The 24,355-nt window shown below is 44.0% G+C and overlaps 1 protein-coding gene across 1 annotated transcript in view; it reads right to left on the bottom strand.

Annotated features, from left to right (window-relative positions):
- Positions 1-1,240: 1,240 nt before the first annotated feature.
- The window catches only part of LASP1 (LIM and SH3 protein 1), a 50,216-nt gene continuing 27,101 nt past the window's right edge, over positions 1,241-24,355 (bottom strand). Inside the window, exons 4-7 of the mRNA XM_053360843.1 lie at positions 14,795-14,902; positions 7,793-7,958; positions 6,565-6,668; positions 1,241-4,947 (exon numbers count right to left, since the gene is read on the bottom strand). Coding sequence (XP_053216818.1) covers positions 4,774-4,947; positions 6,565-6,668; positions 7,793-7,958; positions 14,795-14,902 — 552 coding nt within the window. The 3' untranslated portion in view covers positions 1,241-4,773. The remainder of the gene's footprint in view (positions 4,948-6,564; positions 6,669-7,792; positions 7,959-14,794; positions 14,903-24,355) is intronic.

Below are 24,355 nucleotides of genomic sequence, written 5' to 3'. Positions count from 1 at the left end.
ACCCTGTCGCGGGGATTCGAACTGCCAACCTTCTGATTGGCAAGTCCTAGGCTCTGTGGTTTAACCCACAACGCCACCCGTGTCCCTGCCAGGAGCTTGTATTTAAGCCCTTCTCTACATTATGGCATTTGCATCCAGACCTCCCGTACCAAAAATGGGGTCTGATTTCAGCAATCCCACTGCCCTCCCACCCACCCACATACCTGTCTTCCAGTGCTAACTCTATACTTCTCTCCTCCAACCTGCTTTTCAGCATCAGAATCCCTGGCTTTTGGTGGTCAAGGTTGATTGTTTTAGATTCTCTAACATGACAGGAGAAAGTGTGCCTAGTGTTCAGCCCCTTGGAGTTGCTGTGGTGTAAGCAACGAAGTTTATGATGCTACAGAAATATAATCTGAAAACTCTCTTAAAAAAATTCAAAGAAAAGGATCTAGAAATTGGGAAATGCAAACACCCTAGATGCAATGTAGATTAAAATTACTCAATGATTTGGATATGGGAATGTACATTTTAAATTTGAACGTGTATAGGTAGAAATACTATTTTTAATGCTTTTATACTTCAGCTGTTTTTGCATACTCTCAGTGTAGTCAGTTTGATCCTCCATCTTCCTTGATTTTTGCTCTTTCTTTGGTTCCCAGACCTGTTCCACCTCTCTTTGGTCAGCGCTACCAAGCTACAGGATAAGGCACAGGCCCTTTACACCAGGCTTTCTTACTTTGAGTGGAATTTTGGGATGACCAGCACATCCTCCCTCTTAAGCCATCCTTGCGGGGGGGGGGGGTTATTAAGCAGTCCTGTGGAGTACAGCTGTGGCTTCATTGTAGAAATAAATTATATCAGGGAACAACAGGACAGTGAGCAAAAGGTTATGATTGCATTATCTTGACTTAGGCTATCAAGCAAATTGCCATGATGTGAATTGGGATTACAATTCTCTTTTGTAGGCAAACTATGGTTTGTCTGTACCAGGAAGTACAGTTGGGAGCAAGTGCACAAGATGAGGATGTGAGAGGGGCCAAATCCTTCAAAGGGCAGCTAAATCATGGTTTGGTCACTCTCTGTGCATACAGGGAAATCTACCCAACTTTGGTCTGTTTATATGACTACTTGCCCTATAGATAGGCTGCTTTACATTTTGAAGGAAGGTCACTTCTTACAGCATTCTGAATGTAAGTTTATTTCCCATTTCTACCAAAGGAAAGAGAAAACTCAAAGACCACCAAAAATCAGTCAGCAGTAAAAATTATACTTTTATTTTCAAATTGGCGTCAACCAGAAGAGAACTGGTACTACATTTGATTCTATGGTGCCATTGAAAAAGGCCAAATGACTTTTGGAGAGGGCATGCAAGCCCACAAAGAAGAAATACACAAAGAACAGATGAAAACCCCAAAATATACTCCAAAGGAAAAAAAAAATCATTCTAAGTTCAGACACTGAAATCTTATTTGAAAAGCTACAATGTACAAGAGACTTGACATGAATAAAAATGGCTACACAGATGCGAGTTAGCTGTTTTTCTTTCTTTTTTAACATTTTATTTAAATACAGGTTTAGGTGCTATTGGGGGAAAAGGCAAAAGTGCATAAAGAAGGCAGAAAAAAAATAAATCAAGCAGTGAGAAACCATTTCTCCCAGGGCAGGGTTGAAAAGACTAGGAGATTTATAAAATAATGAGAGAGTATTTTATTGTAACTTTATTTGGTCCTCTAAAAATATTTATTCACATTACGTTATTTTTGTATCTTCCTCACAAAAAGCTGTCCTCTTAAGGATTGTCTATACATGATTTTGTCTTTTTCAGTTAGGAAATCAGCCAGTACTAATGTTGTGCTTCTGTCTTAGCACCAAGAAGAATGTGATTTCTCTTCACCCATCAGTCATTCTCGTGGCACCTTAAGAAAGTTCACCCTAAGATTGGGTGGTCCCTAGACACCTGTATCCCTCTAAAAATGGTTGCGTTATAGAAAAACCTGTCACCATTCTTGTTGACCTTTTCATTTCTACAAATGGATCTCTCTGGGACATGGATATGGTGAAGAGGAGACCAAAACCCTCCTCCCTTTAATCACTAGTGCAAAGGAAAAGTAGGACTAGGGCTTTTTATTTTTGAGAAAATATGCTGAAATGTTTGTGCTTCTATGACTTTATGAAAAGAATGATTTGGTCATTATTTCTGCCACTGATCTGAGGGGTGTGCAGGAACGTCATCATTTTAAACTTGGATAGGGAGCCCCAAAGGGATTTAAAACCCTCCTGAGAGATTTAGCTACAAATCACTAGTGTGCGGTACTCCACCAGTCACGAAGATATGCAAGAGTACTTTGGGAATGACGAAATGTAGCATCCCTTTGTTTTCAAACTTCAGGGGCCTAAACATTGAGCAGGCAAGTTCTCCTTAACTCTTGCTTAACGTAAGCCTATTTCACACCTCTTGTAAAGAGACTAAGCTCGTGCTTTTAACGTTGCATATGTATGTTCTCTCTGTACCACAAAGTCCACAGGCAAGAGGGGATGCAATGTGAGGGAAAGGCAAGGTCCTGATATGCCTCTATGCACAGAAGGGGAGGGAAGGGGAAAGAGCACATACATGCAAACAGCACTGGAATGGGAGAATGTGTGAGGGCGACACGTGTCTTTTAACTTGGTCCTTGTACTTTCCAGGTGCTTGAGAGGCGGCGACTAAAAACCACCAGAGGCTTCAGTGGACTGAGCACCTCTCTCTCTGTATGTGCCTCTGACGGGCGTTCTTAAAAACGAAAAGGTAAGAAGTGTGCCTCCAGAGGTCCACTTGCCAACCATTTCAGTTATCCCAGTAAGAGACAACTACCAAATAAAGTGGGTTACAGCCACTTCTCTCACGTTAGATTTAAAGACACTAGATGTTTTCCAGAAGCCTCTTCCATAGGCAGAGCTTTGCAATCACATCACAGCTAAATGAGTTATTAGACACAGGCTCTAAGACCTACTTTTAAGGGTTTGTTGCACTGCATGGCTGCTGGCTGTTTAACTGGATTTGCCTTCTGTCCCAACACAGAAGTGACCTTGGGGAGTCACTGAGCTTCTTTAAAAGTAACAGGAGAAGCACCAATCAATATGCAGAGAAGGATGACTTTCAAGAATCTTACTCCTGCTTAGAGGAATCTGCCCAGCCTTTGCTCTTCCATCACAGCAGCACAGCCCTATAAATTTCCAGTTATATCATAGTTCCCTGCTATACTGACAGCAACACTCCAAAGAATTTGCTTTTGGTCCATGAGACTATCCCAAGCCAGCAACAGCATCTTGAGGGGGAGGAAGAGGTATGTTTCTAGTGCAAGGCAGTAGTAGTTCCCCTGATCCCTTCATCCAATTGCCAGGCTGGCTTGGGGGGCAGTAGAAAGAGGAGGAAGGATTGTAAACATTGCTTGGCTCAAAAAGTACAAGAAAGGGAGATGATGCTTTCTGCAAGTCTGCCTTTGGGCTGACAGGAATGTGGGTTCAGGAGAAAAGCTCCACATACGGATCTGCCTTCAGTGAGAGCCCCATGAATACTCCCTAAAGCAAGGAGCAATTGGTCCCTATGCTTACATCTCCATAGTAACTGAGATTCTTCTTGCCCAAGGCTGCTGTTGTCAAGGTTATTCAGAGGAGTGCCCACCTGCCTCTCTACAGGTTAGGTGTCAACAGAATTTGGACTTCTACAAAAACAGAGCGGGAAGGGCATTGATAAACACCAGGAATCTGCGAGAAATGACTATTTGCAGGCATTAAGCTAGGGGAGTCTTGCATAGGCCAGTTCAAAAGTTTACTTGAAGCTACTTTTGGGGTGATGAGGAGGGCAGCAGGAATGGTCAGAAGCATCTGGAATATGCTTCTCTTCCTCCTCAAACACTCTCAAACTCAAGGGGGTAGCACCAAATTAAGCTGTGCAGAATAGTATCCCTTAGCTGCAGAAACCTGGGCAACAGTTTAGGTCCTGTGCACATTTAACTCCAAACTAATTTCCCCCAGGAATGCAGGGTGCATGTTTTCCTCATGCCCTATAATATTAAGCCTAAAGTAAATGTACACTCTTATTAAGACATGGCATCCAAGAGTCCTGGATAGAATTATTAGTTTTCTCCTAAACCTCCCCTTCTGTACCTCTGCACCAGCTACTGCTTTCGCTTTCATCTCCCTTCTAGTTATGACAGATGCGCTGGTTCCTTTTGACTCCCAAAGCTCTCCTGCTTTTAACAAATGGTTTGACTTATTTCCAGCTGATAAAGATTTATAGGAAGGAAAATTAATGAGCAAGAGTCGAAATGCAAACAGAGGCCTTGGACAATTTTTTTCAATGGGAATGATCAGAGACTTGTGCAAGTTACTCAAAGCTCCACTCTCCCCAAAGGAAGCATGGCAGTGGTTCCTGCCCCTGGGCCTCCCTACACCAATTCTGGTTCCACGTAGCAGTTTGGTTAAGTTGTGCACATTTCAATCGGCATCAAAATCAATTCCCAAAAGGGCAGGTCCCTCGGGAAGGAGGAGGGCACAGTGCCATGCTTCATGAAAGCTGTGGGAGAGGATGGAAAGACAATTGATCTTTGATAGTAAAAAAGACACCCACCCCAAGTTCAAATGCCTCCAAAACAAGGCTATGTTGGCAGAAGATTTTTTTTTAAATGGCCATGTCAGAGGTTCGGAACAAAATAACTGATGTGTGACAAGACAGCAGAGAAGGGATAATGGAACAAGAAGCACACAAGAGCCCTCCCCCTGCTTGCTTTCAGGGTGGCACCCGAGTGGAGCTCATATAGCCTCCACATAGTTGGCTGGAAGCATGCCTGTGTCACCGGTCCGCTCAACGGTGCCATACATCCAGCCGTCATCAATCTGCTGCACATTGATTATGGTGTCACCGTCCTGGAAGGAGACCTCGTCCTCATCGGCTGCGTTGTAATCGTAGACTGCACGGAACCGCTTCTGGGGTGGGGAAGAAAAGAGCAGGGATGGATTAGTGTTCAGTGACTTTGGGGGCTCCTCACCTGTTGTTTTAAGTACACTGGACCTCCAAAGCTAGTGGCTCCCGAATCCCAACAGAAAGGTACATCCCACCTTATTTTATTAGCAGGCATCTTGCAGGCCTGATCTCTTAAATCACTGCTCCAAGCTGCCGGTAGTAGCCTAGAGTGCTCCAGCAGCCATGCTTTATGATATTTTGCATGCATGTATGCAAACACACACACACACACACACACACACACACACACACGGCAACAAAAACTTAGGTTTGTTGCTGTTGGAAGAAGATTAGAAGAAATTTAAAGACTATTTACAGACACATAGCAAAATTAAGGAAGTTTAGAAGGAGGCTGGAATGAAGTTATGTGACTTTTGCATAAGTACTATAAAGGACTTATGTTAAACAGACTGTTGAAGGAAAGCAGGAAAGGTAAAATTATACTATTTTAAGACTAATTAATGGATAAAAATCTGGGAAAGATGGAAAGGATTTGCTGAAATAGCTAATTGAAGCAGAATACAAAAAAGGGAGGTGTGAGGAGGTCAAAGAAACAAGTTAATGAAAGTTATGTTATAGAAGGTTTATTTTATTTAAAAAAAATAAACCTTCTATAACATAACTTTCATTAACTTGTTTCTTTGACCTCCTCACACCTCCCTTTTTTGTGTGTATTTTTCTTTGTTTGATTGTTCTATTTTCTTGTTTTTTGTGATGTCTTTGTTGTTGTCATTTTAAAACTTTAATAAATATTATTAAAAACAAAACAAAAACTTAGGTTTGTTGCTGGCATGTGGCACAATTTGAGTTAAAACACCAACATGCTGCTTTACAAGTTTATTTCTAAAATTTATACCCTTCCCCTTCAGTGGTAAACTGGCATTTCCAGGATGGCTTAACAGAACGGGACATAAAACTAATTACATGCAATACGTAGTAAGACTGAAGGAAGGTCAGGAACCATCAGTTCCACAGGTTAGGTTTATGGAATGCTGTTCTGTGAGTTGATCTGCAATGTATGATGGGATCTGGTCAAAGGATCTACCTTGACACACAGGGCTGGACTTAAAACTTATCTTAGGATCCTTTCCAGCCACGTCATTGTAAAGACACTAATGTGAACAATGTTTCAAAGGCTGGAAACTGAGGTGTAACGGTGGCTTCAGATCGGTATCTAAAGGACAGAGTCATAGAGCCAACAGACAGCTCAGGGCAGGATATTGCCATCTCTTGGCCTATGTTTTACATGGTTTCCCACAGATGCACCTGTAAAGCCCTTTGTTCACTTCCAATCAGATTATATCTGCTATATACACGCTTGCACACTTTTTCCTGCCTTCCCCACTACTCAAGCTTACAGATGGAACATTTCACAGGGAAGAGCCAGGCTACGTATTTCAGAGTACGTAGTCAAACCTTTTGCATCCTTGCGTGAGCGTGTCTGTCTATGTCTATGCAGGCAGGCAGGCAGACTTCTGTAAAAGGCCAGGTTTAATTAACATTTCAGTTTCATTTCTTCCTTCCTCCCACAACTGTCAGCTGATGACTGGCTACTTTCCTTCTTCCTAGATCACACTTACCCCTCCGCCAGATGGGGTGTTACGCTGTATTGAGACAGGTGCTGCTGGTTCCTTGTAGCTGTAAGACTGAGAGGCTGGTTGTGCTGGTGGCTGGTGGTGGTAAACTGTGGGACACAAAGATTACTGTTAATTGTCTATTGATCAGATTGAAACTGCAGAACCTGCCTCAGGTCCTTAGGAAACAATGCAGAATTTTTGCAGGTAAGTAAATCTGCAATGAGTAAATGTTACAGGTAGAAATATTTGACAGCCACTGTCCAGACATAAATCTGGTACAGCATAAGAGCCCACCTTCCCTCCTAGGCCTTTACTAGTTTTGGTGGAAAAGACTCAACTAGTTGGGTTCCTTTTCACTCAAGAACTTTCTGCACCTTGTTTGGAAGTTACTGCAGAAATCACTGTTTTATCTTTACAAAGCACACAGTGTTGCCCCTTTTTTAGTTTACCTTTGGAACATGGAACTCTGTATTTTGCTGTTAAGGTCCAGAAAATGTTCAAGTAGCTATTTTAGCCTGCCTGTTCCTTGAACAAAATGCTATCAAATTCAATCAAGTTATTCTCTAACAAATCCTGAATGAATTTTAATAAATACTAAATTCTAACAGCTCATAAAACATGCTGTTAAATGAATGATCATAAAATAACCTAACTATAAATTAAATAAAGGAAAGGAGACCAGACAATTTTCACTTGTAATTTGTTACTTTCAGCACTTCCACATTCTTCTGTGGTGTCTTGAGCTCATGGTTTCTCCTAATACTTTCCCATACACCTGCAGATACACCTAACCCAGAGCTCTCACACAGTACTGACAGACCTAGTCTAAAGTGGTTTCCTTCATTTCAGACTCTCAGCCTTCACTCTGTCAGCTGTCCACATTTGGCTAGGACTACAATTCACAGATGCATAATACATTTGAAGAAGCTGCAAATGGATAGCTGCAATACCCGGCATGACTTGGAATATTCTCTTTCCTGTAATGTCTGCCTTACCTTTCAGTCTACTTTGACTCTACCTTTAGCTTAAGCCCCACCCTCCATCTCCTTAACTGCCATGGAATTTTCCTGATCAGAAAAACAATTCAATCATTCTAATAGGTCCTTACAAAGGCACTATCTTATCATCACACAGTGAACAGAGTCAAACTGTTGGATTTCCCTCCCATTCAAGTATGTAGGGTGGATTGCTGGTATTTTCCCAACCCCTTTTCTCCAGCACAACTTATTACCAGGGGTACTTGGTTGGACATGATGAGGTTGCTGGTGTGCTGGTGGCTGCTGCTCCACTGGCCTCCTGTAGTTGGCGCCCTCCTGGGAGTTCTGGCGTTCCGATTCGCCTCCCTCTCCACCAGGTGCACCCATCCTGCTCTTCTCAAACTCTTCATGGTACTTTATCTGCAGAGGAAGGGGAAGAAGATATTAGAGCAGCACCAATAACACACATAGCGTGAAAGTTTTTGTGTTGTTTACTATATTCCCCACACAATCAGAAGGTGCCTTTCGGCCTGGTCTATAAAGTTCTTACAATGCAAGGCTTCTCCCCCCACCCCCCTGCTCCAGTCTCCACTGCTTTCAGCCCTCTCTCTAGTATTCCAGATAAAACTCAGTGGTTGTGAATGGTAAACTGGCAGCTGCAAGTGAATGAACTGATAATCCCAAGGGTGGAAGGCTTGGTAATATAGTCCTATCATTCTCTCTTCAGAAACGCCCCCTTCAACCTCCCTCCCCATATGAGAAGTCACTGCAGCACTGCACATAAACCAGAAGGTGGCAGTGAACAACTAGCACTTCACTTACTGTGAACTGTTACCTCCCCCTTCTCCTGTGGCTGGAGAGTACAAGCAAAGGAATGGCTTGGCACATACCGCCAAGCTCAGTGCTAGGCTCTCCCTCCAGACATTTCAGCTGCTTTTTTATCCAGTAGATGTAAGACAGAAATTCTACAATCAGGAATACCAAAGCCATCACTACTGTTGGTTACTTGCTCCTGCATCTTAGCTGCTTTTGATGTACAGACATTAAACACCTGCTACCTGAAGATGCAGGGCCAGGGCCAGCGTCAACATCCTTGGGCAACGTCCAGGGCCTGCTACCCATGCCTGCCCCTGGCCCTCCATTTAATTTTACAGGCCTAGCACTTCAAACAGCACTATAGTGTCTAGCCACCATTTACATTTTCCCCAATGTAGTATCACTTTACAGCAGGCCTGGGGACCCATTTTTGCCTGGTGGGTCAGATCTTTATCTCCCCACTGCCCTCCTGACAACCACCTGATGTCATAGTGACATCAGACAACGCTGTACTTTGAAGCCCCGACAGTCATGACTTCAAAATGCGGCATCGGGCTGCTTGAAAGGTCTTTTGCAAACAGCCCAGCACTGCTCTGAAATGTCTGAAAACCAGAGGTTTAAAAGAGCAACACAGGACAGTCTGAAAAGGGCTTTCAAGCGACCCCGTCATGAGCTTTGGGTACATGCACCAAACTCCAGCAGGGGAATAGTGGCACACAGCCAAAATGCTGAGCAAGCTTTAACCCAGGGGTCAGCAACCATTTTCAGCTGTGGGCCGGTCCACCGTCCCTCAGACCATGTGGCAGGCCGGACTATATTTTTTTTTGGGGGGGGGGGATGAATTCCTATGCCCCACAAATGACCCAGAGATGCATTTTAAATAAAAGCACACATTCTACTCATGTAAAAACACACTGATTCCCAGACCGTCTGCGGGCTGGATTGAGAAGGCGATTGGGCCACATCCAGCCCATGGGCCTTAGGTTGCCTACCCCTGCTTTAAGCCCTGCTCATCAGCTTATAAACTGAAGTTAAATCTTGATGCTTTAGCTGTGCATTACTGTTCCCAGCAAGGAAACTGGTGTACACAGTGAATTCAGAATAAAATCCTGTGCCCCCCCCCTGTGACGTCAGCTGGTGGCAGATGGGCATTTTTTAAAAATGGCTTTGTGGAGCATGTCTGACAGCTTAAAGGGTCAGAAGTTCCTCACCCCTAGAGTCTAGGGCACTGTGGGATATTAAAATAGGTACTGTATTGGCCTGAATATAAGCCACACTTTTCCCAATTTCGGACCCTGAAAAGTTAAAGTGTGGCTTATATTTGCGACTTTTTACCATATGCTGCTGAAAGTGGTTGCGGAGTGTGTGTGCACTCCCTATCTGCTTGGTGGAGGGGAAAGCGGTGCCCACCTCCTAGCTGCTTGGCGGTGGGGAGGGGGGAAGCATGCGCAGGCCAACCAGCTAGGGAGCATGCACACTACCAAGCAGCCGGCGCTCAACTCCAAGCTCACTCCGCGCCCACCTCCCGGCACTACCACCCTGAACAGGGGCAGCGGGCACCAGCTTGGAGAGCGGGACGCTGAGCATCGGCACCAGCTTGATGGCCACACCTGCAAATAAGCCTTGAATTTTAAGGGTGCGGTTTATATGCAGGTGCGGCTTATATTCGGGCCAATACAGTAAACCCAGCCATCTAGTGCAACTTGCAGCATGGCTACCACCACCACCAGGCAAGCCTTCCAGAGCCTACCGACAAAGCAAGAGGCAACACCAGAGCACATCTTGCCCACTCAAAATCTAATCACGACTTTTTCAATAATTAAGGTCAGTCCCCAATTTCTAAAGTGAGAAAAGTTGGGCCCTAAACCAGTGAGGAACTTGAGTTTTCTACCTGGGAAGAAGCCCTTCTGAGTGTTTTTATTTAAATATTTATAAAATGCAGCAAGGTGGTATACAGCATATAAAATTACAGTAACATTGATAAAGGTAAAGGTACCCCTGCCCGTACGGGCCAGTCTTGACAGACTCTAGGGTTGTGCGCCCATCTCACTCAAGAGACACTTCCGGGTCACGTGGCCAGCGTGACAAAGCTGCATCTGGCGAGCCAGCGCAGCACACGGAACGCCGTTTACCTTCCCGCTGGTAAGCGGTCCCTATTTATCTACTTGCACCCGGGGGTGCTTTCGAACTGCTAGGTTGGCAGGCGCTGGGACCGAGCAGCGGGAGCGCATCCCGCTGCGGGGATTCGAACCGCCGACCTTTCGATCGGCTAGCCCTAGGCACTGAGGCTTTTACCCACAGCGCCACCTGCGTCCATTGATAAAGCATTAAAAAAATGGTTGGAAAAAAAGAAACTAATGTTTCAAAGGCCTGTCTGAATAACAGAGTTTTCAATAGATGCTTAAAAGTCAAAGCACCCCTCTACCAACCCTCTACTTCAAACATGAGGAACTTTTGTGGCCTGGCGGACCAGATCGCTCCCTCTCCCCCAACCCGCAAGCAAACTTTGACAGGTTACCCATGTGTCAATGCTGATGGGGGCGGGGGGAGGAGATTTCCCTTCAGGAAATATGCTGCTGAAGCAGCACCCAGCATGATCACTCAGTGATGTCAGCTGATTGACATGTGGGCATGGTTGGAGGGAAATGGCCTGTGTGCTGGAGGTCCCCAATCTTTGGTCTGCTGGCAAGGCCTGCTACAGCAAACGCCCACACAACCTCAGAGCAGCCCCGCATAAAATGCAATACTCATTGATGAGGGTATGGTTCTCTGTATATGTTTAAAGATATGCTCATTACAGTCTACGACATGCCCACAGCCGTACAGGAAGCTAGCTATCGTAAACGTTTGGGAAAACCCTGCACTGACAAAGAAAGGTTGCTATTGGTAACAGTCCTCTATCTCCAGTTGTGTTTAGCAAGGGCAAAGTCTGGCTGCAAATTCCCTACATGTGATCATATCTGCGGTCACAACTCGTAACAACCCTCGGTATTCTTCCACCATTACATGTTATACCTCATCTTCCTCCATAGCAACACGGTACCTGAAGCGGTAAGAGTAAAGGAGGTGGAATAAGGGCACATTTTGTGCAGGGATAGATCTGAGCCTTTATCTGGGTGGGCATCCTCTGCTTGATTAGGGAGCGTAAGGATCAAAACCTCATCCCATCATGTGGATATATACTTTCCACACCTTTTGGGGTTTAGAGTTATTAGCCAGGCACCACTCACATTTTATTAAAGATTATTTTTGCTGCCATCATAGGAATATACACAGCCATTCTTTAACTTCTCTTTATATAGCAGTGGCCCACTGCCCCCTTAAAAAAAAACAAAAAAACCCACCTAACAGGATGGAAAAAGCCTTTCCAAGGTATCTGGCTCTCCTAAGGATCATGCAAACCATGCAAAAAAGCTGGAATCTACAGAGACAGCCCCACATGTGGTTTTGTTGCTTCCACAGGTTTCTCTAAGGAGTGTAGGCCAAACTGGGTTTTGCTATAAGCATCAGACAAGCCCTTTCCCAAGACACACATCCAATTGCAAACCTGGGAGGTTTGCAGCCAAGAGGGGACAGAACTGAGTCTGCAACCAAAGAGGGGAAAAAGCAGAAAATGGCAATTACTGTACTTAAAAGCTCAAAGTGTGTCTGGCAAAAGAGACTGTGGAGCAGAGGGCCTGGGAAGGGAATTCCTGTGGGATTAAACTCATCCTGCAGGGCTCCCCCCCCCCGAATTAACCCCCAGAGCGCCAGCTCACGCCAGATGGCCAAAGCAAATTATTAAGGCCAGATTAGTCAACAGACCTCAAAAAAAAGTATGTTGCAGCTAGGATTAAACAGAAGAAATCACCACACACTAATTTTAACCATGGAAGTCTTGATATTTCACATTCTCCTTGCTTACTTTATGCCATTTGTCACTTCCTTGTTTTTGATCTTCAGAACTCTTCACCCCTACTGTATGTAAATTCCTTGTAGGGAGGACCCTGCTCCCATCGGTTTAGTCACCTAGTGCAGTCTCACCCACCCAAATCAGTGTGAAAAATGGTGCTCACAGCTTGGTACTGGGGAACATGGGTTCAACTCCCTTATTAAAAAAATTACTGGGTGGCCTTCAGAAAATTGAATGCTTTGTCCACCATTACCCACTTAGTAAAATGGAAATAAAACCTCTTACTGGGCTTTGAGAATAATAAGTAACTACTACAGTCAAACCTCGGATCCCAGATGCCTCCATTTTGGAACGTTTCTGCTCCCGAACACCGAACACCTGGAAGTAAATGCTCCGGTTTTCGAATGTTTTTCAGAAGCCAAACCTCCGATGCAGCTTCCGCTTCAGTGCAGGAAGCTCCTGCAGCCAAGCCACACCCTGGTTGTCGAACATTTCGGAAGCCAAACGGGCTTCCAGAATGGATTAGGTTCTACAAGCGAGGTTTGACTGTATAAAGAGTCACAGGTGCCTGGTCACATTGTTAATTGGTGCCTTCATAAATTGGAACATTTTCTTCCACCCCATGTGGAAGCTCTGTGTAGTTAGGGTTACTATCTCCCACCAACCTCAAAACTGTTGTGTGGTAGGAGTTGTAGACCGCACCATGTACTAAAAACTATATAAATTATCCATGGAAGAAGATAAGACTATTTTTCCTGTTTTCCTGAAAGAGGAAATCAAGCTGGTCACCTCTTCCCACTGGCTCTCTACAAGGCGTCAGGCTGTCTCCGTCCCATTCCATCACAGCTTCCAGCAAGAGCAGGTGCTGGGAAGGCTGGGCCCATGTCCTTCCAACACATATGGAAGGAATACGTAACGGAAGAAAGCTAGCAGCTGGTTCGAATCCTCCAGTGCCTGCACTGCTGAAGCCCTCTGTGTGCAGCTGGGGGTGGAACAGAGGTCAAGAGGGAAAACAGCCAAAGATGACAATACGTAGGCAGTCTCTGAGTGGGAGGGAGAAATGTGCCTGCATTGGCTCATAGGAGCCAACTCCAGGGAGCCGTGGGTGCCTGGACACCCACAATGATATAACTGTGGGGGCCAGGTACCCACAAAGTCAATGAGAAGAGCCGGCAGGCGGCCACATTGCAGTGAAAAGGCATCCACAATCCTGAGCGCGAGAAGGCACCCCTGCATTGGCGAGAGACACAATACAGCAGGGTTAAGCCACAGCTACTCAGTTTGCTTATAGGAGAATTTGGATTCATGGATCCCTGTAGTCTGATTCTTCAGCTATATATGGTTGATTACTATATCCTATACAGTCACAAGATGTTTAGTTCAAGGTCTCATGGACGGTGTTTTTCTGAGAAGCAGGTCAAGTTCTGCTACTGTTTCCTCATTTTGCAAATCACTCACAGCACAGGGGAGGAGAAGTGAGAGCTCAAACAGTAAAAATGTTCCAGGCTATGCTGTTGGTTCAGCCCTCAGGAGGGGGAAAAACATTTCAAGCCCTCCTGGCCAAAAAACCCCTGGAGGCTGGTAAATAATTTACAGGCAAATGCAAGGGAAAGAGGTCTGGGAGACATTAGGGCTATTCAGAGAATGGTACCTGACTCAGAAAAAGTACTTCATTTCTTCTCATGGGTAGAACTGACTGCCTCCAAGATTCCTATCATTTGTATACTACAAGTACAAGTTCAAATTCTACTCTGCCTGCAGGAAAAGAAAGTAGTCAAGATCCAAAAATTAGTTTATATTTCTTGCCAGATATTTTCTTTCTATGCCTTGGTGAAATTGTTTACTAAGTTGTATGTGGGAGGAAACAGTTATGTAACCCAGTTCTTCAGCAACATTGGACATTTAGTAACCTGAGTCCACAGTTCCTGCTTAAACCCACCCACTTCCTATTCCTTTGTTTCAAAGAAAAATTCAATGTAGTGAGCGATCACCAACGTGGGTATTTTATTTTTCCTTAGGAAAAACCAACACATGCTGTTAACAATTAAGACTTTTTGCATAAAGTGGTCTTCTTTTATCAAGTTCTGAGAAATAGGTACAATCTAGATTTTCTAAAGCACCAAGCTTTTCTAGAATATAAATTAAGATGCTGAATGATCTTAAGAAATATTGCTGAAATAGTGTATATACTTCCTGTTTTTATATTATATTCCAACATGATAAAGCTCAAGTATTTTTATACTATTTGCAATAAAGAGAGAGAAAAAAGACACTTCTGTGTAACACACAAACTCACAGTCAGCATTTGAAACTTTTGATAATACCTTTAACTGTATTGTTTTCTGTGCTATACAGAACAAGTAAGGCTAAGGCTGTGAGAAAAATTCTGCAACACTGCCCAGTTTCAAAACAACTATAGAATCTGGGAGGTTTGCAGCAGGGATTTTGAAAGCGAAAATTGTGCTGCAGTAGTACTTGCCAAGGGGAAAACCAAAGCTGAACAGTATAAAATATGCAGACAGAAAACAGAATATGCAGGGTGGCTTACGTTACTGATCTGATCCTGGGTCTTCTTGATTCGCTGCAATTCTGGGGTGTCAGCCACCACGCTGAAGCCCTTCCCTTTATTCTTTTCGAACTCCTCCTTGTAGCGGACCTGTGTATGTGAATGAGGAAGCATATATATGTATTACTCTCCTACTGTCAGCAATTTCTTTAAAAGGTACAATCCCTGACTTGCAGAGGCAGCAAGTGGGACACAAGCCTCCATGGCAAGAAAACCTAACAGTCAGCCAAAACTCAGGGTTTCAAGACCTTGCAGGGTTTTGTCTCTGAAAGTATAGCATAGAGTCATCCAACCTCAGGAGGAAGGATGGAGTTAATCCATCTCACAGTGCATTTTTCAGGTGGTCAGAAAACTTCCTAAAGGCAGTACAACAGAAGGGAAGCTTGGACGTGAAGAGGGAAGGATGACTGTCACCACAGTCGCACTGCTCCCAAGGTGCACTGAGCACCTCACAACCACAACACAACTGTGGGAAGAATTCCCCATCTTCACTCTTTAAAGAACTGAGACTCTCAACATAGACAAAGGAAGGAAAGAATAGGTTGTGCAGCAAGGCATTGAAATTTGTAAACTACTGCCCCCCACACTGTCTAAACATACCTATAGGCTCAGGTCATTAAGTGGATATACATATCCCACCCACCTCCAAATGATTTGGCAATATGAGCACAACAAATTCTGTTCTATGCTTCTCAAATATGTCAACATCACAGTTCAACTATCTTGTGAGTCTCCAATACAGACATCTGGTACAATGGTGTTCTGTATCATCTTCCAATGCCATCAAGATTGATAGAAATTTAAAATACTGTCTAATATGTGCTTCGGCTATCTAAAAATAAACATGCAAAGGCAAATGCAGAGGGTATTTTTATCCAGCAAGGTTCTTGGTGGTTTAAATCTTCCTAAAAACATCATATCATGAACTCTTATCTCAAGCCACCAAACAAGAGTGCAGAGGCTCAGATCAAGTTCCAGTATGGAGACATCTGGAAAGTTTTATTCTCTTTAGGTTTGCTTGAAATAATAGTTGTTGATACCCTGGGCTCACACAGAACACTTCTCAAAATGTTTGCAACTCACAAATGCTGATCAAAGATTGCTGGGAGGTTTCAATCTGAACCAAATGATCATCTGAAACAGGTTTTATGGGAAAACCATGGGCATGTAAGAAGAGCCTGCTGGATCAGGCCAATGGCTCATCTAGACCAGCATCCTGCTCTCACAGTGCCCAATCAGATGCCTGAGTGAAACCAACAAGAAGGATTTGAGCACAAGAGCATTCTCTCCTCCTGTGGTTTCCAGAAACTGGTATTCAGAAACATTGCAGCCTCAAACTATGGTGGCAGAGCATAGCCATTGTGGCTAGTGACCATTAATAGCCCTCTCCTCAATGAATTGGTCCCATCTTCTTTTAAAACCATCCAAGGTGGTGGCCATTGCCACCTCCTGTGGCAACACGTTCCACAGTGGAGGCAAACTGGATACAAAAAACCCCCAAGTAAAAACAAATATTTTGTTTCAAAGCAGCTGACTGGCCTATGTGATATATTTTAAATAAAATTCCTCCTCATTTCCACCTACTAACTGATCAAATAATTGATTGTCTTAACATAATCCTGAATAATGCCTACAAACAGACTGCTCCACATATGTAAGATAATGACGTTTTAAGACTCTCTTCACTTAAAAGATTTCTTAACCGAGCCAGAATGTTATATATGCATGTGTCACAGTGGCTGCCATGTCGGCCCCACAACAGACAAGAGTTACAAAATAATTAGAATGAATTTTATGGACTCAATTTTGTCCATCCCCATAAGTTTGATTTTCTTGAATGCTTCTGCCTGATGACACTTTCCGTGAAACTCAAAAATAAAGATACAATATAATTCTTTACCCAATAACTCAACTCTGTCCTCCAAGCAAGGACAAAAACCCTAAAATCATCTGCTTGGTGGATGCGAACAGCTTCACTGGCAGTCCCAATGGGAGCCAGAATGGAAAAGAAGAGAGGGAGCCTTGTTCTCATAGGCTGTGGAGAGACAGCCACAGCTGCACGCAGCTTCCTAGATCTCAAATGGTTGAGAAACTTCAAATAAATAGAGCATGCCAATACAGAAGAGTAGTGTGGGGTTAACAGGGACAGAGACATAAATGACTGCAATTTTAGCAAGCCATGAGGGATCATTCTCGGGGGTGTGCCAAGTTGTGCATAGCCTAGGAGCAATGTAAGAGCTGCTTCAGGAGAACTACCTGCCAGTGCAAGAAGTTTAAAAAAACCACTTGTTTGTTTGCAATTGTATCAAGTGTTAAAAATTCTGTAGCTGATGGCTGCCACATTGGTCCCAAAGGCAGGCCATGTGGTGTAGGCAAAATGAAAATATGATGCCTTAGGTTGGTACAATATGCAAAGTTTTAACAATACACATAAGGAGCCAATATATGTAGAGCATGCTGCCTTACAAGTATATTTGCACAGTGCAAACATCAGTTACTATGATCAGTTATGTACTGGTGCAGTAGCCAGTTGCTCTGCAGAATTCTGAAATTTGGCTCCTTTAAATTCTGCCTGAGGCCGAGCATTTTGGGGGGAAAAAATTACAGGGTTGCTTACTGCTACACTGACCCATGTTAGTCCAAAGTTACCAAGATAACTATTTCCAAACATCAGAAGACTTCCAGCTGCCACTTGGGCTCTTAAAAAACCATCTTTAGATGCGGCCACGATGGCCAATTATCGCCCAGTCTCAAATCTTCCATTCTTGGGCAAGGTGATTGAGCGAGTGGTTGCTGAACAACTCCAGGCACGCCTGGAAGAAGCGGACCATTTGGATCCCTTCCAGTCGGGATTCAGGCCTCATCATGGGACTGAAACTGCCTTGGTCGCACTGGTTGATGATCTCCAGCGGGCTAGGGACAAAGGTGACAGCTGTTTCCTAGTTCTGCTGGATCTCTCAGCGGCGTTTGATACCATCGACCATAACATCCTTCTGGACCGTCTTGAGGGGCTGGGAGCGGGGGCACTGTCATACAGTGGTTCCGCTCCTTCCTCCTGGAAGGAGGTTCAGAAAGTGGTGGTGGGGGATGAGTGTTCAGACCCCTGGGCTCTCACTTGTGGGGTGCCTCAGGGTTCTGTCCTCTCCCCCATGCTTTTCAACATTTACATGCAGCCACTGGGAGAGATCATCAGGAGGTTTGGGCTGGGTGTTCATCAGTATGCGGATGATACCCAGCTCTACCTCTCTTTTAAATCAGAACCAGTGAAGGCGGTGAAGGTCCTGTGTGAGTGTCTGGAGGCGGTTGGAGGATGGATGGTGGCTAACAGATTGAGGTTGAATCCTGACAAGACAGAAGTACTGTTTTTGGGGGACAGGAGGCGGGCAGGTGTGGAGGATTCCCTTGTCCTGAATAGGGTAACTGTGCCCCTGAAGGACCAGGTGCGCAGCCTGGGAGTCATTTTGGACTCACAGCTGTCCATGGAGGCACAGTCAAATCTGTGTCCAGGGCAGCTGTTTACCAGCTCCATCTGGTACGTAGGCTGAGACCCTATCTGCCTGCAGACTGTCTCGCCAGAGTGGTGCATGCTCTGGTTATCTCCCGCTTGGACTACTGCAATGCGCTCTACATGGGGCTACCTTTGAAGGTGACCTGGAAACTACAACTAATCCAGAACGCGGCAGCTAGACTGGTGACTGGGAGCGGCCGCCGAGACCATATAACACCGGTCTTGAAAGACCTACATTGGCTCCCAGTACGTTTCCGAGCACAATTCAAAGTGTTGGTGCTGACCTTTAAAGCCCTAAACGGCCTCGGTCCAGTATATCTGAAGGAGCGTCTCCTCCCCCATCGTTCTGCCCGGACACTGAGGTCCAGCTCCGAGGGCCTTCTGGCGGTTCCCTCACTGCAAGAAGCCAAGTTACAGGGAACCAGGCAGAGGGCCTTCTCGGTAGTGGCGTCCGCCCTGTGGAACGCCCTCCCATCAGATGTCAAAGCGATAAACAACTACCTGACATTCAGAAGACATCTGAAGGCAGCCCTGTTCAGGGAAGTTTTTAATATGTGACATTTTAGTGTATTTTTCATCTTTGTTGGAAGCCGCCCAGAGTGGCTGGGGAAACCCAGCCAGATGGGCGGGGTACAAATAATAAATTATTATTATTATTATTATTATTGGGCTCAACCTCGCCTGGGTTAACACAGAACACAGTTATCTAGGCATAACAATTCAACATTCCTGTATGATGTAAAACAATTGCCAATTTCTCTTCTGCGAGGTGACCTGAGTCTCACCTGCTAGGGCTGGGCAATATCTGCTTTTCAACATCGTGATATATCACCTGCGAAACATTGTGATACACTGTCGTGATATATCTGAAAATGAGGAGGAAGGAGGACTGCAAAGTGGTTTGAACTGGCTTGGTAGCCAGCCAGCTCACCATCCGCTTCTGCCGCTTAGTGAATGTATTGGTAGGTATTGCTTAAGAATTCCATCCCACTATTTTATTCCATTAACGTCTGTCTTCACCATGAAGGGCGAGGGATGGAAGCAAAGAATTTCCCCTTATCTCGACCTTGCACCTCAGTCATCAAATTGCAGCTCAGGCAACTCACTGACATAAGACAAATAATACAATGAGTTCCTGACTCTAACTGTAAAATCAGAAATCAAATCTCCCAGAGTTGTGCGAATTAGAGAAAGGATTAAAATGTGCCTTGTAAAAGGGCTACTGTATCAATTATAACTGAGAATTCAACATAGAAGTGTGATCCCTGCTGAAGTTTTGCAGACTGTGCGCAAAGGGAGACATTTCTTTTGCACACCAGAGAGTGAAGCAACAGAGTGCTACATGCAGAGGAAGTGCTCAGACAAGGCAGGCTTTCAGTTTTTTCTGTCCTTTTATGGGCACTCAGCTGGAATCAACTCAGTTCTGATGCTTACGGAAGGCCAGACATGAGTGAGTCAGGCAAACTGGTTAGCTTTTTCCCATGTCCTGCTCAATGCTGGGCTATTATGAGTTGCTAAAAAGGACTGTGAGGGTGGAAGACTACAAGAAAGCGGGAGCACAATGGGGCAGCCAGAAGAAGAGAGGACTAGAAGTCATCAACCAGTCTCAGTAAAGAAGCAATTCTATTCACCAGATCAAAAAGTATGCATTTTCCGCCCAGTTAGTCACACCAGTTAAAGAGCTGTGGAAGTTTAAGAAAGCCATGACTACAGTCCCCTTGCCCCAGAACAGTTCTAAAATTAACCCCAGTCAGCTCCAGAATAAGTGGCCATCTTCAATTGTCTCCACCAGTTCATAACTGGGTACTGGACATAAATCACCATCTTGACAAACTCAACCTTCATTTAAAAAAGAAAAGAAAATCAAGCTTCTAGCTCTTAATTAAATAACATGCTTGAAATTTTGGTAAGTATCAAACTAAGTTGGGTGGTCTGAAGATTTCCCTAGAACAAGCTGAATGAACCCTGCAAAATGAACACAAGTGTAAGTTTCCAAGGTTCACAAAGATTGTAGCCAGCGTTTGAAATTCACCAGGTACCAGGCACATTTTGCACCTGGCCACTTACAACCATGTGAAGATGCCTGGGCACCAGGATGGCACCTGATGTCTCCACTATCTGGAAGTGCGTGCCTGGGGATCCGTGGACATTGACTGTTTTCACACAGTAGTTACACATCCTGTAGAATTCTATCAATTATATTTTATCTGCACAATCACACTGAATTTCAGGAACCAAAAAGTTGTACAGTGGTACCTCGGGTTACAGACGCTTCAGGTTACAGACTCCGCCAACCCAGAAATAGTACCTCAGGTTAAGAACTTTACTTCAGGATGAGAACAGAAATCACACGATGGCAGTGGGAGGCCCCATTAGCTAAAGTGGTACCTCAGGTTTACAACAGTTTCAGGTTAAGAACGGACCTCCAGAATGAATTAAGTTCTTAACCTGAGGTACCACTGTATTGAAAAATAGGACCTTCCAGCTGTTTGACCCAAAAATGACAACTAGGCATTCCGTTTTGGTGTCTGTAACCCTGGTTTAAAGAGCCATTTGGCACCTAAATTGTGTAGCTGAGTTTCTATCACTGGTTGTAGCCTCCAGCTTTCCCCGGTACAGATTTTTGTGTGCTTTTTAGTCGCGCAGAGTATACTGACAGGGCTGTTCCGATACTACACTGACAATATGCAAAAAGAAAAAAAGAGTTTAACAAGCAGTAAGCCATTCTGCTTTTCTGTTCTTTTGCTCTAAATAACACAATACAGGTTTATCTTTTCATAAAAAACCCAAAGTCTGTACTAAAGACTAGGAAAGTCAAAATATATTAATGGCTGCCTTCACCTGAACAAAGGCAAACTGCCTTAGTTCTCTTACAGAGAATATCCCCTACTTCACATGCTCTCATTTTTACAGAAACATTTACACCTCAAGAAGGATTGTACTCCATTAAGCAATTCTATCCCAAAGTTCTCATCTTCCAGGAAGGAACTGGCACTCTCTATGGTGGAGATGGGTACCATATGAAGGAGTGGGCCTTATACTCATTCACAAGTACCAATAGTTCATGGTTAAGACCTCACTTTTGGTGACATTGAAGGAAACATGCTAATAACAAATCCGTGCAAATTTACTGTATGAAGAAAGCTGGTCAGGTATAATATGAAGCTGCCTCACACCTGCCATGGGAAAGTTTGGACAACCATCTTTCATGCATAGTTAAAATAAGCCATCCAACATTTGAGCAGAAAGGACTCTTAAGTCCCTGGCGCTATCTTGCCTCAAAGTATTCCCCACTCCCCGCAAGGTACTATTTTCAACACATGAGAAAGCCAAGCCACAGGAAATAAGCCCTCTTATTTCATGGTCATATGTGGGCTGAAGGCGTTAAAATTAGTCCAACTGGTGGACTTGTTTACTCACACAGAAAGTAATTATGTGCTTCTGGCAAGCTATCGGAACTAGCTACGCCTTCTTGGCTACTCGAAATAAATACACAGAACTCACAGAGATATGTGGGAGGGCCTTCAGTGTGGTTATTTCTGCCCTAGATGCCCTTGGGGGAGGTCTAGTAGGAGCTACCAGATGGACAAGTGGACAAAAAAGTCTAAACCCTCTGGCAAGAACTAAGCCACTTTTGCATCCAGCGGTTTCTAGAATTCCTCTCACACAAAAAGCAAATCTAGAGCTATCTGCCTTAGCCAGTAAACTTACAACAAAACACTATTTCACCTGTGGGGCAGCTCAGTCCTCCTCCTGACCTAACACTTACCTCCCCTGTGTCAACTCCAACTCATAGTGGTTTTGTATTCCCCAACATGCTCACACGTAACGCCATTAGAAGAAGATAATGTGAAGAAGACAGGGTTTTACTACTGCCCCAAGCAGCAAAATATATGGAACACAGAAAATGAAAAGAAATAAAAGGCGCAGAAGGCCTAATGTGTGCAAGGGCCATGTACTGAGGAACAGTAATATAAAACTAAAAATGTCAGAACAGTGCAGCCACATGTATGCGAATGTGTAGAAATAGCAACGACAAGCATTTATAACAGTGATAGCCAAACTTGGCCCTCCAGCTGTTTTGGGACTACAATTCCCATCATCCCTGATCACTGGTCCTGTTAGCTAGGGATGATGGGAGTTGTGGTCCCAAAACAGCTGGAGGGCCAAGTTTGGCCATCACTGATTTATAACATAGACATAATAGTCACTATAATTTGCTACCTTCCACACATTCACAAACCTGTGGTTTGTTAATTTTGGTTTTATTTTATATTTGTTAAACAGTGATCTATAATTGTATATGGACTGAGTATATTCCCCAGATCCTGTTTGATAACATTGTATTTTGTAGAATAAATAAAAAAAAAGAAAAGAAAAACAGTGAGTTCTACTATTCTTCAGTTAGAGAAGATATACGTGTTGGGGAGGGAGGAGGGAAGAAGAGTATGAGTGATCCTTTTCAATCCAATGCTATGTGCTCTGCTGAAATGTTTTAACAACCTTCACACTGCTGTCCAAAAGGAAAAAAATTTAAAACTTCCCATGAATTTTCTAATAGTTGAGTTGCTTTTAGATAAGAGATTGCAACACTAAGAACAGGCACCACACAGCAGATTCAAGTACTGAGTCATTCCACACTAGACCTTGGGCTCTAGGCATCCGGGACAGAAACTTCTGGGTCACTTTGTTAGGCTATACAAAGCTCTCCTCTAAGAGAACATCTTGGCACTTAGCTGTGCATCCTTCATTCCCTGAAGCCACTACAATTGGGTACAGATGATGAAATCAAAAAATAGCCTCCCCAGGTGGCAGATTAAAACAGAAAGGGAGTCACAAGAGACTAGGGCCCTGCGGGACTTGACATCTTTCCGCAGGGCCTGCAAGACAGAGCTGTTCCGCCAGGCCTTTGGCCAGGGCACAGCCTGACTCCCTCCCTCGGCAATCTTCGCGGAGCTCTGGCCCAATAGTGGCCAGTGGCTTGAATTTAATTAATTTATAATGAATGATTTTAGAGTGTTGTTTGTGTTGTACTTTTGTATTGTTTTATTGTTGTTAGCCGCCCTGAGCCCAGCTTCGGCTGGGGAGGGCGGGATATAAATAAAATTTATTATTATTATTATTATTACATCAGACTTCCTAGAGAAAAACAGCACTCCCATCTAGATGAGGCTACAAATTCAGAGAGCAGTTAACTGGCAACATGCAATCAAGTTGGCAGCCTCCTCGTCTCTCACATGGCATGAAGAGGAGAAAAAGAACCATTCCTTGATGGCCTCCCTCTCACAAGCTGCCTTGAAAAAACTACACAGGCTTGTCTTCTAAAGTGCATCCCCCTGATCTCCTGACCTGAACACCCTGATCTAATTATTTTAATTGCTATTTTAACAGGTTTTATTGTGCATTTTATTATGAATGTTTTCAACGTTTTAATAAAATGGTTTTATTGCATATTTTGATTGTGTGCTGATATATTTTTATAACTGCTTAGAAACCATTTTAGCAAGTAAGTGGTATAAGAAACAACAACATTCCCACCTTAGAAGTCAGATTACCTGCCTCAGTACAAAAATTTTTAGCTAGAGGAACCCAGAGCAAGACCATTCCAAAATGTACAGCTGCACAAAAAGTAACACCTCAAGAACTTCAGCATTAACACACACACACACAAACTGCTGAAAGACCTCCTGATTGCAATCCACAATCAATAGCATTTAGGTAGAATGTCTGCTACCTCTGCTAAACATGGCACTGTGTGACCCTCTTTCAGATGACTTTGAGATCAAGGTTAAGATAAGAAAAACAGCGATTTTGGGGAAAGAAATCCAGTCAGGGATTGAAAATGACAAGGGAGAGATTAAGCAGCTGAAGAAAAACAACCTACCTAAGCCATTGTGGAACCCTATTTATTTAACTTCGCCTAATAAAGGGTCTGCCGTCCTTTTTGAAGCAGTAGACATGTTCTGAACTTTGAGACGGTGCTGTGGGCACTGGTCACAAAATGGCTGCCATGGGGATGTGACATAACACAACTT

This window comes from Podarcis raffonei, chromosome 13, assembly GCF_027172205.1.
Source record: "Podarcis raffonei isolate rPodRaf1 chromosome 13, rPodRaf1.pri, whole genome shotgun sequence".
Classification (NCBI taxonomy): domain Eukaryota; kingdom Metazoa; phylum Chordata; class Lepidosauria; order Squamata; family Lacertidae; genus Podarcis; species Podarcis raffonei.
The sequence above is the reverse complement of the archived record's forward strand: the minus strand, read 5'-3'. Positions and strand labels throughout refer to the sequence as shown.